A 17,751-nucleotide genomic window follows, 5' to 3' on the forward strand; every position below is an offset into this window, starting at 1 on the left:
GAGGGAAATAAAATAAACGGCTCAATAGATAAAAAGAAAACTTTTCTTCTTGTACACCTCTCATAGAGCTCACTGTAAAAATATTTTTGTCCACAAACTTTCTGATATCAGCAGGTTTTGAAGTTGGATTAAGTCCAACTGGATGAGATTTCACACTGCTTGTGTGCTGCTGATCTCTGATGTGGATTCAGGTTAGCAATACAATGGTATAGTGTAAAGTATGTCCTCTGCAGGAGAGGTCGCGGGGTCATCAAAAGAAAAAGCTGATCGCTCCTCCTTTCTAAATGGAGACTCGTTTGGTTTATGTTTCATGTTCATGCATCTTGTTTCATGCACTGAAAAAGTATTTTTAGACCTCAGAACCCGTTTTTATTGCTGAGACGTTGGCAGGCTGAGCAGCGAGGCTTTTAAGCAGGTGTAAATCAGGTTTGTATAACGTTTAACACCCAGCAGGCCGACAATAATCACAGCTTCAGCATGCCTGCGGATAAGAGGCTAATGATTTGTTGCAGAGGCTTGTTTAAAACATTTCAAATCAACTGGAGTTATTTCTATTTGTTTGAGCTGCAAGTGCAGGACTCTTAAACTGAAACATAATGACACAATTATGTGATAGATCTCGAAACATACACAGATTTTTTACTTTACTTTACCATAAATATGCCTGTACTGTCTACAGTTTTACAGTTCGTCACTTAAACTAATCTTTGGGTGTAAAAACTCTGGAACACAATTTTATTTAACGGTATATATCCAGCTCCACGACATAAAACACTTTGAGACCTTCTCTTATAAAGCAACATTTCTTGAAGTGAGACTTTCTATTGACCCTTAACCTTTTTCCATTTCAAGTGTAACTTTTGTGTCTATTAAACAAGGCAGTAAATATTGTAGCAGTGAAATCTCATAGGATTTTAGATGTAACGTGTCTGCAGGGACTTCTAACATAAACATCTTTTCCTCTGTTTTTTTTTAGATCTGTTATACGTCCTAATGCTTTTATATCCAGTGTCTGTTTCTATATGACGTCAGACATACAAAACACAATCAGGAAAGAAAACAGACTGTAGCTATATGAATGACATTACATTTGAAAACTTCCCAAAAAAAGCAAGGCCAACAACATACCTTAAAAATACAAAAAAACCCAAAAACAATGAATAAATGCATAAAAATATCATTGATGGTGTACAGTTTGTCTATTCATAACTTAAGTCGTGTTTTTTATGCTATTTAAAATTAATGAATGAATAAATAGAAATAGGCCTAGGTCTTGTTTTGGAGGAAATCCATGAATGAACCCCACTTCTTTTCAGTCCTAGTGCTTTCCCAAAACACGGTATATTTTTGTATCACTGGTATGAAGATAACAGAAATGTACCATGTTGTTTCCTTCAGGAAATATATCAAGTAAACGCCATTTAGGACATATAAGATCATAGTCAACAATACATAAAACACAAAATATCGCTTCTTTTAAAATTACAATGACACTGTATATTAATATTAACATAATAATTCTATATATTACATAGTTTACAATGCACTTATTTTAATGTGTTGCGAGGAAGATCTATTTAACTCTGCGTACATATCCTGTTGCTGTAATGTAGTGGTTGTTCAGCATGGCGGAGTGATACATGAGTGAACTGTCGTGTGACCGCGGTTTTTCTTGATCAAGTTTGAGTCGGACATTTTTTTTAGAAGTTGGACTTTCTTTATTTTACCTCCAACCGTAAATGAGTTGTAGCCTAACACTTGAACTAGTTACGTGTTAAATGATACTCGGCGTGTCCGTACTGCTTCATTGTGGATCATTATTGATTAAAAGTGTGCTCCAGTATTCACCACAAGATGGCAGGACCTCCCTGAGTGAAAAGGTCGAGCGTAATGGCGTCGGTCAATAGAAGAAAGCAGGTTAGCTAACGTTAGCTGCTTGTTGCTCCTCTCACTTCCCTGTATTCTTCAGTTTAGTAACATTGATAAGACCGCATGTGTTATTTCAGTTCTATGTGAAGGGAGATAGTGTCCTGTTGTCTTCTCAGGTACATGTGTATGATGTTTACTGCGGTAAAGTACTAACCCCCCCCCCACACACACACACACACTCAAGTAAATTTTAGCTAACTAGCTTAACCTTAACGTTAACCCATTAAATTGAATGTGACACAGTTTGCTTTGTATTTAATGTAGCTAACTGAGTGGATTTCTCCTACTGCTCATAATATATCAGTAGATGTTAGCCTCATTCTAACTTTTGCTAGCTACAGCAGATGTCTGGTTGGATTTCCCATGTAATGACAGTTTGTCAGCATAAGTGCTGATTAGCATCCATTCCAAACAGACTACCTGGTAACATCAGGCTGTAAGTGTTTGGATAAATAATGTACTCTGTTTTTATGTAAGCATTATAAAAAGAAAAACTGAACATTCAATGACAGTACAATTTATTACTGACTGGTTGATGTTGTGTCCTAATGGGTTCCCTAATGGGAAATGTGATTAAATGGGAGAAACCTCTAAATATACATTTTTTTGTGTTAAGTTTGGCAGAATGAGATATCTTTCTAATGGCTGTCCCTTATTTTCTATAGGCCAGGAATATAAACTGAAAAATACACTGGTTGAGTCATAATGCACAGGCATTGCAGTGAGCTGGTGAATTAGACAGGGAATAAATCATATAGGATATTTTATGTAAATTTTGAACATGTTAATACACAACTTAAGCTTCTTAATTTCTCTGCTATGTGTATTGTGAGGTTGCTGCCAATTTTTTAGCAAAAATACCAAATGATTGCCAGTTCCAGCCACATATATGGAAGATTTGATGGTAAATGAAATATCTTTGTTTTTTGGACGGTTGATCGGACATAACAAGGAATTACATGACATTATCATGGGTACTGGGAAATTATGATGGGCATTTTCACTATGTTTTGACATAAGATAAACAATGAAGCTTAATCAAATGTAATAAACGGCGTATTAATCAATAATGAAAATAATCATTGCAGTTGTTGCCGCCCTAGTCATCAATTGCTTCTGATGTTACTGTCCTTTATAGAAGAAAAAATATGACAGATATGCAGGACATAGAGGTCATGTACAGCTTTCTATTCTGACCCTGTATATCTGTGTGTTCCAGATCTATGATGCAGAGGGGACGTTACAGCACTTTATTGACGGTAATGATCCCAGTAAGTCGAGCTGGATGAGGTACATCCGCTGTGCCAGACACTGTGGGGAGCAGAACATGATGGTTGTACAGTACAGGTAAGAACAAGTCTAATTCTCTGACTGACATTTGGTGGGTGTTTGTCATCCAAGTGTTGTCTATTGTACCAGTGTGTGGAAATACACGTACTGTGTATACCATGTAATACCAAAATACCAGCCATACCAGGCTCCAGTAGGAACCATATGTTCACAGTCAGAGGATGAAGGACTGTCCTATAGACACCCACACCAAAAACAGTTTCAGAGGACTTAAACCAGTTAAGAAAAGTGAAGAAAGAAACATAAAATGAATCCAGTGCTTCCCTTCTCTTTTCAATGTAATTTGTATATCAGGTATCTTTTTAGGTGTCATTTTATAAGAATCATCTTTTTTTTTTCAAAAAGCAATTTAAAGGCTCCTTATAAATAGTATGTGTGGTCATACAATAAAGTAAGATAAAATAACCTTTCTGACTTTGGCAAACACTAAAGCACTGTCACACCCCAACAAATGAATGGACTGAATACAACACCTGGTCTACACCACCAGATTTTTCTACAAGCCAAAACACTCATATTCAACATGCTCCAAAAAGAGGATGCTTATGGGACGCCGTACATCAGCTGTGTAAGAAAAAAGTTTAGACCAAATTTCAATCATGCAGCAATTGAAACACCATATTCATCATTGTTTAGTTACTAGTAACTAGTGTAGTTTTATAAACGAGAGAATACATTTCCAGATTCATCGGGTAAGATAATAAAAACAAAAGCAAACATGAACAATACGGTATTAGTCTTCTGCAATAATAAACACAAATGAACCAAAGAAAAAAAGACAGGATATTAGCTTTGTGAGACTCACTGTTATTATTATAATGATTATTGACTGCCTTTGCTTTTATAAAATGAGAAGAATATACATTGCTTTATGAAGTAAATGAAATATATATGATGAACTCTTAAAGCATGTTACTTTAGATGTTTTCACTGATATTCTTAAGATTAATTAGCATTTATTCATTCATTTAGTTTGCAGTCACTATTTGCTGCAATACTTCTTGTGTGTTTTAAGGAAAACAAGCACGCCAGTTTTATTTAACTAGCAGAAGAAAAAAAAGACCTTTTTAGAACATATTATAAAGAGCACAGCTTAGACCTGCTCTATATGAAAAGATACCTTCTGTTATGATTTTGCGCTATATAAATAAAATTGAATTAAACTACAATACAGTATTTGTATGTCAAACCTTTGTTTAGGTGGAGTAATATAAGTAAAAGCATCAAGTGTAATAATCAATAGACAAACATATCCCGGTCAACAGGAAAATAAAAACAGTAAAATCTTCTCCTGCTGCGGTTGTGACATTTAGCTAAAAGACAGCATCTCATGAAATGCAGCAAGCCTCATCTGCTGTGGCTTTCTGCACATTTTCTGCATTTTCTTCAGAGATTCTGTTCAAGTTCGTTCATGTCTTGTTCTTGTTTCTTCTTCAATCTATTGAAGTCTTTCTGATAAGCTTTATTAATGAGCAGGTGTTTCATCGTAAGGTCATTGTTTTCTTTTGTTGCTTTTGCTTCATGCCTCTTGTATATTTGTTTCTGAACTCATTGAATTCTTCAGCTTGCTTTCTGGCCTCCTGCATTTTTTCCCTCCACTCTTTTTTTTTGTTGTACTTCCTTCCGTTCTCTTTCCTCTTGTTCTGATTCAATCTTTTCTTTTGTTTTCATATTCGTTTCTTTCCTTCTCCTACTCTTCTCTCCTCCTCGCTCCTCCTCTTGACGCTGTTGATCTCCCACCATTCCTTTAGCTCTTTCTCCCAGGCCTCTCATTCTCGTCTCAACTCTTCTCTGTTATGCATCAACTTTCTGTCAGCAGTTAGTTTTTTTTCTGATTCTTTTTTCTCCAGAGCTTCAAGTTGTCGTTCCCACTGCTGTCGCAGATATTCTTAGTGCATTTTCGAATATCTGTTCTATTCTTTGTTTTCCTTTTCTCCAGTTCTGTGTTGATGTACTCCTCCTCTCCCTTCAGTGCTTTGTCTCTCTCTGCTCTTTCGTTTGAATTTCTACATCATGTCTTCTTTCTAGCTCCTCTTTCTCTCCCTGCATCTCTTCTTCCTTTTGCTTCTGGATCCTCTTCACTTCCTTTTGTATGGCTGCCTCAGCTTCTTGGAATATCTCGGAGGTGTAGCAGCTGCCACCGTTTTGCGAGCTGGAGATCAGTGATAGTAGTTGATTCTGTTGCGCTCAAAGCATGTTTTCTACTTCCAGGCTACAGTATTGCAGTTTGCGTGTGCAGTGAAAGTGCTTGCAAAGTTAGGATGGCGTGAGGATGTCATTTGTGCTTGTGTATTCTGGCAGTGACATCGCAAAATATATGATGGAAATCTCATGGAAGGAAGGCTCTGAAGATGGTAGAATAGAAAATTCTTAACAATTGTGTATAGTTTATTTTTATTACCAAAAAACAAGAGAATACAGTTCCAGATAGTACAAAGGAGAAATATTCTAAATGGCTAATAAAAGCATATCATCTTACTGCAAAAAGTCATTCAAACATAACAAATACAGTATTAACCTTCCATAATTATTAGCACAACTGAACACCATCAACAACAACAAAAAAGAAAACATATTTACTTTGTGAAACTGGAAGTACAATTGAATTATATTACTGCATTTTATTATTGTAAATGAGAAAAATATACATTCCCTGTTAAAGTAAAATATATGTAAATCATATGTGATTAATACTTTTATGCATGAAATTCCATCGTGTGATTTCACAAATATTTGTAATATCTTTTAAATTCAAAGGCAAAGATTATTTTAAAAACAACAAAAAATAGTAATCAAACGTTCCTTTCTCACCTACTGTACTGAACGTGTTCATAGACACATCGTTAAAGCTTAATCAGTTATTATTTTCAGTGATGTATGCTATAAAATGTAAATAGTCAGAGCTCAGCTTATATAAGATTTCATCCTTGTCAACATATTTGGCTAAAAGCCTCTAACAGTAAACTGACATGACAACACATTCTTTCATCTAATGCACGTCTTACTACAGTCACTAGAGTTCACTCTGCATCTGAAGTGTGTGATGTGACGCATTCTGTCCCGGACAGATGTGGTGTTTGCATCACACCAGGCTGGAGTCACAGTTTGTGCCATTTTAGTTTTTGGAAGGCATACCTTATACCGATGTGAAAACAGTTTTTCTTTACGTGTTCTTGTTATTTCTTTCTTTCTCATGTATTGTCTGTAGTTCATTGATTCTTTGGTGGAGAAAGTGTCACTATCTGGTCGTTCATTTCTTGTTCTCGTTTTTCCTTCAATCTATCAAAGTCTGTCCGATGTGCTTTGTGTTTGCTCAGTTGTATTATCAAGGCATTGCGTTTTTGTTGCTTCTGCGTCAGATCCTCCATTTCCTTGTCATGCTTTTCTGTCAGAGCTGCGAGGTCTCTGGTGTATCTGTGTCTGAATTCATTGAATTCTTCAGCTTGCTTTCTGGCCTCTTGTTCATGTTTCTTCTTGGTTACTGCCAGATTGTTTGTAAGGGTTTCTTGTAGTTCTTTCAATACTTTATCCTCTTGTTCTTTTCTGATTTGATCTTCTTTTTTTCTTTTGTTGTTATATTTTTATGTTTCCTGCTCATATTCCTCTCTGAGCTTTTTAGGTTGTGTTTGCGCCTCCTGTCGTCTGTTGATCTTCTTTATATTGTTTCTCCCGAGTCTCTTGTTCTCGTCTCATCTCCTCTGTTCTGAATCAACTTTTTGACAGCAGTTGGCTTTCGTTCTTCGTCTCTTTTCATCTTTTTCCCTTTTCCTTGATTAGTTTGGTTTTCAGTTCTCGTTCAGTTTTGGTTGTTTGTTTTGCCAATTCTTTTTTCTTGCATTTCTTCTTTATGTTTTCTTTCAAGGCACATTATCTGTTTCTTCTTTTTCCTTCAGGATCCTCTTCTCTTCCTTTTGTATGGCTGCCTCAGCTTCTTGGAACATCTCGGAGGTGTAGCAGCCGCCACCATTTTTCTTCCCCATTGACTCAACTTTGCTCAGTAGCTCTCTGACTTGAACATGATTCTGTCCTTTCTTATTGAAGAACTGGTATCTTCCTCTACAGTCAACTATCAGTTTTTTTTTTACAAAGCTTTCACTGTCTCCCTCTATATAACCCTCAATTGTTTGGTTTTTCAGGCCATCTCCTCTGGTGAATATAACAATGATGAAGTCTTCTGACTTCTTGCCAAAAATCTCCTTGATCAGCTCCACAGTATCTTTTTCCTCTTGCGTAAAACGGCCGATCTGCAGCACTAATAAGAACACATGAGGTCCAGGAGACAACAAGCTGATGCATTTTACAAGCTCCTGTTGAACTTCATCGTTGGACCGAGTCGTGTCGAACAAGCCGGGGGTGTCGACCGCAGTCACAGGCTGCCCATCAATCTCTCCTGTTTCTTTTTGGCACAGCCTGGTGACTGACGTTCGACAAACTTTAGAATCAAAGCATTCTTTTCCAAAAATGGTGTTTCCAGTGGTGCTCTTTCCACAACCAGTCTTCCCAATCAGCACCATCCTGAGAGGCTCGTTGCTCTGCACCATCCAGAAAATGCTTCTACACTTCAACATCCTGAGAGACTCTATGCATGTCCTCAGAGACCTGCTGCTTGTCCTTGATGTTGAAGACAACATATCTTTCTCTGAAGGAGCTGCTAGATGTCTCTGTTTTCTTGTAGAAACCTCTCAACTACTGGAAAAGTTACCTTGGTAGTGAAAAGAATCATGGTGAAATCATTGACTCTAGACCTGAAAGTGTTCTGGATGGTCTCTAACTCTTTCTTGTCTTCCTCACTTGGGGGATGTAAAGGTAGGACCAGGACGAAGGCATGGACGCCCTCAGGATCACAGAGGGAGATACTCCTGAGTGATTCCTTTATCACTGCTGCCTGAGGTTTTCCACACAAGGCAGGCAGCTCCACCAGGGAAACCTGACGTCCACACACCTCTCCCTGATGTTTAACACACTCTGATGAGTCAGCAGGCGGACCAAACTTTCTTTCTCCCAGAATGGCAGTAGCTGCTGAAGTCTTCCAGGCTCCATGTTTGCTGCACAATACCAGGTTCAGAGGGGGTTTTACACATTCAGGTGCTACCATGGGATCAGCTCCTTCTGTACAGTTCAGATGGCCTCCTTTGTTGTTGGTAAGTTAACTCTGTGCTGCCTTTGTGTGCAGTCTTGGATGACTTGGTCCACTGAAGAATTCTGTACCTCCCCATTTTGTGTTTCGATGACCATTCAGTATTTATAAGCATCTTGACCAAAGAAGCTCAGAATGAAACTTTTGTCTGTTCTCCTCAGTAAAATCAGAAGGGTTCACTAACAGCAGCACAACATTTGGTCCAGGAGGGCAAAGCCACGGACGTCTTAATCTCGTGCTTCACTTTATCCTCAGGCAGACTGAAGACATCTAAGTTTTCACTATTGTTAATTTTCCCCCCTCCATTCTCCATAGACCACCATACATTGCTTTGACATTTTCAGATGAGGAGAATCATTTTCCCTTTTAATGAAGTTACTTAGTGTTGTCTTTTTGCTTTTACTCTATCCAAATACAACAATCCTGAGTTCAGATGCTGTAAAACAACAAAAGCCAAAGCCACCAGCACCATATGAGATGAACTCGTCCAGTACAACCTTTTTGTCAGCAGAGTGGACTGGGCAGGGCCCAACACAGGCATGACAACAATGAAACTATCCAGTATTGACAGGGCACGGCACAACAAGCAGTTAATGGGATAAGCAGAGCTGCCACCACAAATGATAAATAATTCGCAGAAGTGATAAAGTGTTGGGCATATGACAGTAATAGGCCGAGTGACATCATCAGCAGTATCACAACAACATGCATACACAAAAAAACATGCACCCCTCCTAAACAAAGTTCAATTTCACTAAATTGTGTGTGTGCATTACTATAATATCACGTAGGACTGTATAGGGACAGAGATATTATTATGAATCCGAGGGCCTCTAATTGTCTCCAGATTTGGAATTTCCCCGAAGACTGGAATAGGTGTGAGTGAGGATAAAATGCTTTCCCATCAAGGGAAATTTCAACAAGTGAAACCTGTCCACAGTAGGGTGCAGCCACAGGTAAACATGCTATTAATAACGACAAACTGAAATTTACATGTCATCAGAGCCTCGCCATGGTTTCATTCCTGTTTGAAGTGCATGTATTTATAGTAGGGCTGGGCAATTAATTGAAAGGTTACTGAAACTGACATTACGACTTTCTAGCAGACCTAACTTCTGTCACGTCAGTATATTCGATGAATGCACCAGCAACAAATCCAACCCTATATAGGCTTAATTACAGGTCCAGAGTTTTCTGTGTGGGTTCATATTATAAGTCGAGTCAGCATTGGTCCATGCATGTCCAATTCGAAGAGACAAAACAAGTCTGATGGTGGACAGATGCAGCTGGGGGCGGGTGCAGACGAGAAATAGCTGGTACGAGAAAAGATGCCATGGAACAAAACATACAAATGTAAAAACTGTTGGAAAGAAGCGCGGCTCCTTAGAAATGTTGTAGTGTGTGTGATGAGTGTGTGGGGCAGAGGGAGAGAGGATGTGGCTGCACAAAGGGAGGCAGGTGTGCTAGCTGTTGAAGCAGAATCACATTAGCTGTAAACTATCAATATACAGTATGAGCTGCAGTTTGTCACAAAGGAAATGCAGCAGTTTCTCAAAAGTAGTTCAGAGTATTGTTTACCAGTGGCCAAGTTTAGTGGCAAGTGTTAACCTCAAAGTTGGCAGCAATAAGGGAGTCTCCCCTGTGTGTCACAAACATTCGTCCAGTCCAAATAGTACATTATAATCTGGTCGGTTAACAAGGGTCGATTATCGGTCAGAAAGAAAATTCTGAAGCAGGTAGTTTCAGACGTAGCAGTCTATTACACAAGCATTTGTTAAAATAATGGCACTTCATCCACTAAAACTTCTTCTACTACTACTACAACTACTACCCTGAAATACATCCTAATAATAACAATACGTTATTGTTTTAAGAGATATACTCTCTCTTTCCATCTTTGCACATGCTATGTATACAAATACACACACTGTCTCTTAAAAAAAACAGAAAGAGTCCAATCTGTTGTTGCGGACTGATCTTTAATATAAAAGTACAACATAGTGCACAAACCACAATCACAAGACAAAAGGTTGGTGCAACATCCACGCAAAGTCTGCTGCGCTGCACAGTGTTTGTCAGGACAGAAGGAAACAGGCAAAACTTGTCCACACTGGGAAGTAAGCTGCACAGTTTGGCAAATGTATTCATAACACATTTGTAAGTATTCATTTACCTCTCTACATTTTAAATATAGTTTAAAACAGCAATCATCAAATCTGAAAAAAGAACATTTTCTGTAATTATAAACATAACTGAACTAAAGAATAAAAACAGTGTGTTTAGTTACATTTTATGGCTGCAATTGATGTAAATGAGAAAGCATGCATTCCTTGTAAAACAAAAATATGTGATTATATCCTTTATGCATTCATTTATTTTCTTCTGTCAGGTTTCACTAGTTTACAGCTAATATTTGCCGTAATCTCTAAACGGTGTTAAAAGTAAAATAGGTGAATATCTACTTAATTTGACTTGTGCAAAAAGAGACATTTTAAAAGGTAATATAGACTTTTGTTCATTAACATGATGTCAGATACACTCTACAGCTAACAAACATACATAAACTTCAACTTAATCAGCTTTTAGAATCAGTTTTTGCTTAAGTTATAGAAATTATGTGCTAGAGTGCACTGGTCACTAGAATTGTTAACTGTTCACAGACAGTTGCACTTGCGAGATTATTTATCATGTTATTTTGATCCCAGACATTGGTTAAGTAAAACTTGATGTAGGCCAACTATATACACCAATTCAATATGAAAAACAAATGAAATTTCACTTAATATTTTAAGTCCTCAAAAAACAGCTCACAGTTTTGCAGCTGAAACTGTTAAAAAACGGAAACATCTCATAAAATGCTACAAGCCTTGTTTCTTTTCACATGTTCCTGAATCCATAGATTTATTTCTTGCTGGTGTTTTTTATTTAGCTCATTGAGTTCTTTGTTCAGATTTTCTTTGTTGTGGAAACTAAGTGACAATTTCAGGTCCTCAATCTCTTTTTCTTGCTTTTTCTTCAATTTGTCAAAGTCTTTCTGGTATACTTTCTTTTTGCTCAGTTCTCTTACCATCATGTGATTTTGGTTTTGTAGCCTCTGCTTCAGATCCTCTATTTCCTTTCCATATTTCTCCATCTCAGCTGAAACATTGTTGGTATATCTGTTGTTGAATTCATTGCGTTCTTCAGCTTGCTTTCTGGCCTCCTCTTCATTTTTCCTCCTAATTGCCTCCAGTTTTTTCTTATAGTTTTCTTCTACTTCTTTACATTCTCTTTGCTCTTGTTCTCTTCTGATTCTAGCTGCTTCTTTTCTTTCTTTCTCATATCTTTCGAATTCCAGCTCATATTCCTCTCTGAGCTTTTTAAGTCGTATTTGCTCCACCAGTTTTCTCTGTTGATCTTCTTCAAATCGTTTCTCCCTCCATTCCCTTCTTTCCTGCTCCCAAGCCTCTCGTTCTTTTCTCATTTCATCTCTACTCTGCATTAATGAAATCCTTTCACCTGTCTTTTTTTCTGGTTCATTTTTTAGTTTTTCCTCCAGAGTTTCAATTTTGTGTTCCAACTCTTGTAGTTGGAATTCCTCCTGCCTTTTCATGTTCCTTTCCTCTTCTTCCCTCGTTTCTCTTTCTCTCTTCCTCTTCTCCTGCTCCTTTCTGAAGTGTTCCTCCTTTTGTTTGAATAGGTTGGCTTTCTGTTCACTTTCTCGTTCAAACTTAGATCGTAGCTCTGCCATTTTGTTTTTCTTGTCTCGCATTTCTTCTTCTTGTTGTCTCTCAAGCTCTCTCTGTATCTCGGGTTCCTTCTCCTTCATGATCTTCTCTTTTTCCTTTTGTATGGCTGCCTCAGCTTCTTGGAACAAATCTGTGGTGTAGTAGCCACCACCATTTGTCCTTACCATTGATTTAACCTTGGTCAGCAGTTGGCTGACTTGAGAACGACTCTTCTCGTTGTTATTGAAGACCTGGTATCTTCTTCCACCTTCAGCTTTCAGTTTTTTGAAGAAGTCGTCATTGTCTCCCTCTATATAACCCTCAATTGTTTGGTTTTTCAGATCATCTCCTCTGGTGAATATAACAATGATGAAGTCTTCTGACTTCTTGCCAAAAATCTCCTTGATCAGCTCCACAGTATCTTTTTCCTCTTGCGTAAAACGGCCGATCTGCAGCACTAATAAGAACACATGAGGTCCAGGAGACAACAAGCTGATGCATTTTACAAGCTCCTGTTGAACGTCATCGTTGGACCGAGTCGTGTCGAACAAGCCGGGGGTGTCGACCACAGTCACAGGCTGCCCATCAATCTCTCCTGTTTCTTTTTGGCACAGCCTGGTGACTGACGTTCGACAAACTTTAGAATCAAAGCATTCTTTTCCAAAAATGGTGTTTCCAGTGGTGCTCTTTCCACAACCAGTCTTCCCAATCAGCACCATCCTGAGAGGCTCGTTGCTCTGCTCCATCTTGAGAGGCTCGTTGCTCTGCTCCATCTTGAGAGGCTCGTTGCTCTGCACCATCCTGAGAGGCTCGTTGCTCTGCACCATCTTGAGAGGCTCTTTGCTTTGGACCATCTTGAGAGGCTCTTTGCTCTGCACCATCCTGAGAGGCTCGTTGCTGTGCACCATCCTGAGAGGCTCGTTGCTCTGCACCATCTTGAGAGGCTCTTTGCTCTGCACCGTCCTGAGAGGCTCGTTGCTCTGCACCATCTTGAGAGGCTCTTTGCTTTGCACCATCTTGAGAGGCTCTTTGCTCTGCACCATCTTGAGAGGCTCTTTGCTTTGCACCATCCTGAGAGGCACTTTGCTCTGCCCCATCTTGATAGGCTCTTTGCTCTGCGCCATCCAGTAAAGGCTTCTACACTTCACCATCCCGAGAGACTCTCTATTCGGCCCCATTCTGAGAAACTCCGTACTCTGACGTTTACAACCTTCCTCCTTAAAAGATGCTTGTCTTCCAAGCTGTTTTGTCAGAGGCTTGGGAAACATACCTTTTGTGAAACCTCTGCATCCCACAACTCCCATCTTTTCCACAGCATGTAACACTTCAGAGACCTGCTGCTTGTCCTTGATGTTGAAGACAACATATTGTCCACCACAGCTCTGAAGGAGCTGCTGGATGTCTCTGTTTTCTTTTAGAAACCTCTCAACTGCTGGAAAAATTACCTTGGTAGTGAAAAGAATCATGGTGAAATCATTGACTCTAGACCTGAAAGTGTTCTGGATGGTCTCTAACTCTTTCTTGTCTTCCTCACTTGGGGGATCTAAAGGTAGGACCAGGACGAAGGCATGGACGCCCTCAGGATCACAGAGGGAGATACACCTGAGTGATTCCTTTATCACTGCTGCCTGAGGTTTTCCACACAAGGCAGGCAGCTCCACCAGGGAAACCTGACGTCCACACACCTCTCCCTGATGTTTAACACACTCTGATGAGTCAGCAGGCGGACCAAACTTTCTTTCTCCCAGAATGGCAGTAGCTGCTGAAGTCTTCCAGGCTCCATGTTTGCCGCACAATACCAGGTTCAGAGGGGGTTTTACACATTCAGTTGCTACCATGGGATCAGCCCCTTCAGTAAAGATTAAATATTGTCCCCCGTTTTCAGTCACTATGTCCTCCATTTTATTCATCAGTTCATATTCATGAATATCTTGTTCATCCAAGTTGATTCTGTGCTGCCTTTGTCTGCAGTCTTGGATGAGTTGGTTCACAGAGGAATTCCCTCCCCTATCATTTTGTGTGGTGATGATCATTGTGTATTTAAAAGCATCTTGTTCAAAGAAGCTGATGATGAATTTAAATTTTTGTCTGTCCTCCTCAATAAAATTAGAAGAGTTCACTAACAGCAGCAGAACATTTGGTCCAGGAGGGCAATGAGCCATGCACTTCTTTATCTCGTGCTTCACTTTATCCTCAGGCAGACTGAAGACATCTGAGGTTTTCACTAATATGAAGGGATTTTTTCTCCACTCTCCTTGGATAGTCATAACCTGCTTGGACATTTTTGGGTGGGAATACATTATTTTTCCAGTGATGAAGTTACTTAGTATTGTCTTTTCATTGTGACTTTTTCCAAACATCAATATCCTGAGATTGGATGCTGTAAAACAATAAGAACAAAAGCATCAAATATTTCCTAATTCTATGAGGGAATCGTCATTATCCTCTTTTCAATAATGTCAGTCATTCCTATGTATATTTTATTTTAAGAAGTTCAGGGACAGGTTTCTTCATATCATGTGAAAAATACCATTATCAGGGAAAAGAACACACCAAGGTTGCTCCATGTCTCCATTATTGATTGCGCTATCCATTGTGCCATGATGAAATTCAGCTCATGAGTTTGGGAACTATGTTTAATTAAATTAACTTATATTCAGATGATACTGTGCCATTTGTCTCAAATTCAGAAATCTCTATCTGCTATATTTTAGTTGCTATCCACTTCATAAGATCAACCTGGATCCATCAAAAGTCTTGCCTCTTGTACATTAGCTTTCTTCATCACTAGCTTTGTCTGCCGCTTGATGCTGGTAGTCTACACAGGGTTTGCTCTGTAGAGCCGCAGAATTGATGATAAATCTTTCATTGCAACACCATAAGTCACCCCTTTCACATTACTAAGATTCATTTAACTCAGTGTCAATATTTAAAATATTGATTAATGCAGGAATGCATTTTTTAGTATTGTGACGTCATGTTACAGCTATCTGTCCAGATAATAAACACATGCTTGTAAGAGAAGATAAACAAATCTGCTTTCTATAACAAAGGCTTGTCCTTTTAGAGAGCTGATCCTACTGATACCCGACTGTTAATGTAGTAACAATGAATGTTACTACACTGACCAATTTCTCCACTTGTCCTCTCTCCTTGTTTATTGTTATTGTCGTGGCAAACATGAATACTGAGTTCCTGTCTAAGTTTACCACCGTAGCCAATTTGAAGCAGAACAATTGTTTCCAAGACTCACAGCCAAGGTTAGCATACATTCTCATGTGTCTAATTTAAATTTCAACCTTTGGATACCCTCTGGTCAGCCAATAAATGCAGTTGGCTGTATTCCCTTACTGCTTTTTATGTTAAGTAGGAATGTAATACTGTGTGTCAACTAGGGATGTTAACCGTTAATCGGATAACCACGCAAATATTTTTGACCAGTTACGCATTTCGGTCAATAGATTTGCATACACACTCGCTAACGGCTTCGCTAAAGTTAAAAATTAAGCACGCTAAACGAAGCTTGGTGTGGGACCGTTTCCTCCAGAAATGCAACAAAGTCAAATGTAAATTGTGTGATGTTAACTCTTCAGTTTGGTAGTAGTACCAGCACTATGCTGTACCACATTAAGAACAAGCACCCTTCCTCCCCACAGATTCGACGCAGGGACACTTAGATGAATGGGATCAATGCAGCACATAGAGTTGACTGGGATTGTTTCAGTTTTCTACAAGCGAAGACTTATGCCATTGTGATGATTTGAAGGATGCTATTATCACACAAAATGTTCACATAGTACCTTTTGATGATGTCGCCATCTTGTGTCAGAAAAATTCCACTTTAGTAGCTGAAGTTGGTGCCTGTTGGGTTTAAGGTAAATAAAGTAAATGAATACCGTAATTCAAGCACCGTACTTTCAAAAACAATGTCTACTCTGGATGATTCACAAACCTGTGGACAGTGTTCAGTACTAACAAGATAAAAAAAAAGCCTGTGGCATTACAAAGTGTTACCAATATCCAAAATAATTACAGTTTATCATGTATAATGTTGTGTTTTTGGTAATCTGTCAACCATGGGCGAATGTATAGTTTTACAATTATAGCTACACTGTACAGGTTCTAAATATATGGGTGGTTGTTAAGTGACTTGGAAAGCATTATAATATAAGATACAAATGTCTGAATGCTTGCCAAGTATATAAAGTGAATTTAAAGTATATTGTTTAGTAGCCAAAAGTAACCATAAAAATACATGAAAAGATTTTGAGACTTATACACAGAGATTAATTTACATGGCTTCAGTTTAACACACCTGAATACATAACCTATATATATAAAAGTGCCTTAAACATAAACAGAACAAATATTTGGCTTTAGTTTTAATAGCTTAACTACTTCGCCTAAATAAAAAGATTTTTATTGCTGGTTTCTGGCTTTCTATTCTTTTCACCATCCCCTCTTCACAGAGTCAAACATGCTGCACTTACCTGAGGTTGTTGTATCTTTTATTCCAGTTTCATCGCGTTTTTGGTTGAGGTCATACCATGTCTTGTCGAACAGTATGCTGTAATTAGTCTGATAGCTACCAGACCTGAACTTTCGACACCTGCGGATTATCAATAAACTGTTAAATCAGATTAAGGTTGTAAGATACATAAACGCATACATTATGTATGTTTTTATACTTCTCATTGATTATTTGTTGCATTTATTATCTGTTTAATCTACTCACCAGATAAAATATTTCTTTCTCAGTGCCAGTCCCAGCTCCAAAATAAAGTCAACTCTGCCTGCAGGGTTAGGTAACAGTGAATGGGCAGGGCCTGCACACCAACAAAGGACGAATGGAGGCATACTTAAAATTGTTGTCATTGTAGTATGACAATAATGAACCAGCCCTGTCAGTGTTTGGCTGACTAATTAAGCTGCTCATGACTTGATATTTCTTAGGTTGAGTAGAAGCTAGTTACAGATGGATCACTTGACTAAAACTTCACTGTGCAGGATTTGAACCTCTAATGCTTTAACCCGGCTTGGCATATGACTGTATTATAATAATATCAACGACTGGGTAAGACTTTGGTTGTGCTATATTATATATATATATATTTCCTAGAGAAATGGGACTCCTGTAGAGACAGAGATATTAGCTGAAACTTGAGGGCTTATCATAGGAAAAACCCAACCTGCAAACTCTGGAATTTGTCTGGAATTCTGGCCTTGAGACCGGAAGAGGTGTGTTTGAGAGCACGCAATTTCTCGTCAACGCTCAGAAAAACAGGTAAAACTCGTCCACACCAGGATACAGCCACAGTCAAAACTGTACTGTACACTTGTAAATGAGCTCAGTTTCCTGGTCATGGACATAAATGTTTTTAAAGAAAGAGCTTCTTCCAAAGACGGTCAGGTTATTGCCTCTTCAGTCTTAGTCTTCAGCTTCCTTTATCAATACAGATAATGACATCAAGAGAGCTTTAATGAGAGACAGTTACCCCCCTCCCACTCCAGCCAGTCCTGTAGCTGCTTTGCATTCTGGTTTATTTCTTTTCCTCGTTATGTTTTTGAATATGCCCAAAATGTTAAGTTGGAGAAAGTTTAAAGTTCAGTTTGACACACTGAAAGATG

The 17,751-nt window shown here is 38.5% G+C and overlaps 2 protein-coding genes and 2 pseudogenes across 2 annotated transcripts in view; 1 reads left to right on the forward strand and 3 right to left on the reverse strand.

The window, feature by feature from the left end:
- Positions 1-17,751, forward strand: part of prdm6 (PR domain containing 6) — a 71,354-nt gene that overhangs the window by 24,243 nt on the left and 29,360 nt on the right. The window contains exon 4 of the mRNA XM_070904231.1: positions 3,149-3,276. Within this exon, the coding sequence (XP_070760332.1) occupies positions 3,149-3,276 (128 nt within the window). The remainder of the gene's footprint in view (positions 1-3,148; positions 3,277-17,751) is intronic.
- On the reverse strand, positions 4,761-7,033 carry LOC139283693 (uncharacterized; annotated as a pseudogene).
- Positions 7,137-8,374, reverse strand: LOC139283694 (GTPase IMAP family member 4-like; annotated as a pseudogene).
- Positions 10,377-16,728, reverse strand: LOC139284073 (GTPase IMAP family member 8-like). The gene is made up of 3 exons (XM_070904230.1): positions 16,614-16,728; positions 15,924-15,984; positions 10,377-14,503 (listed from the first exon to the last, which is right to left on the reverse strand). The coding sequence occupies exons 2-3, from the start codon at positions 15,940-15,942 to the stop codon at positions 11,265-11,267; spliced, it is 3,258 nt and encodes a 1,085-aa protein (XP_070760331.1). The 5' UTR covers positions 15,943-15,984; positions 16,614-16,728; the 3' UTR covers positions 10,377-11,264.

This window comes from Enoplosus armatus, chromosome 4, assembly GCF_043641665.1.
Source record: "Enoplosus armatus isolate fEnoArm2 chromosome 4, fEnoArm2.hap1, whole genome shotgun sequence".
NCBI classification, from domain to species: domain Eukaryota; kingdom Metazoa; phylum Chordata; class Actinopteri; order Centrarchiformes; family Enoplosidae; genus Enoplosus; species Enoplosus armatus.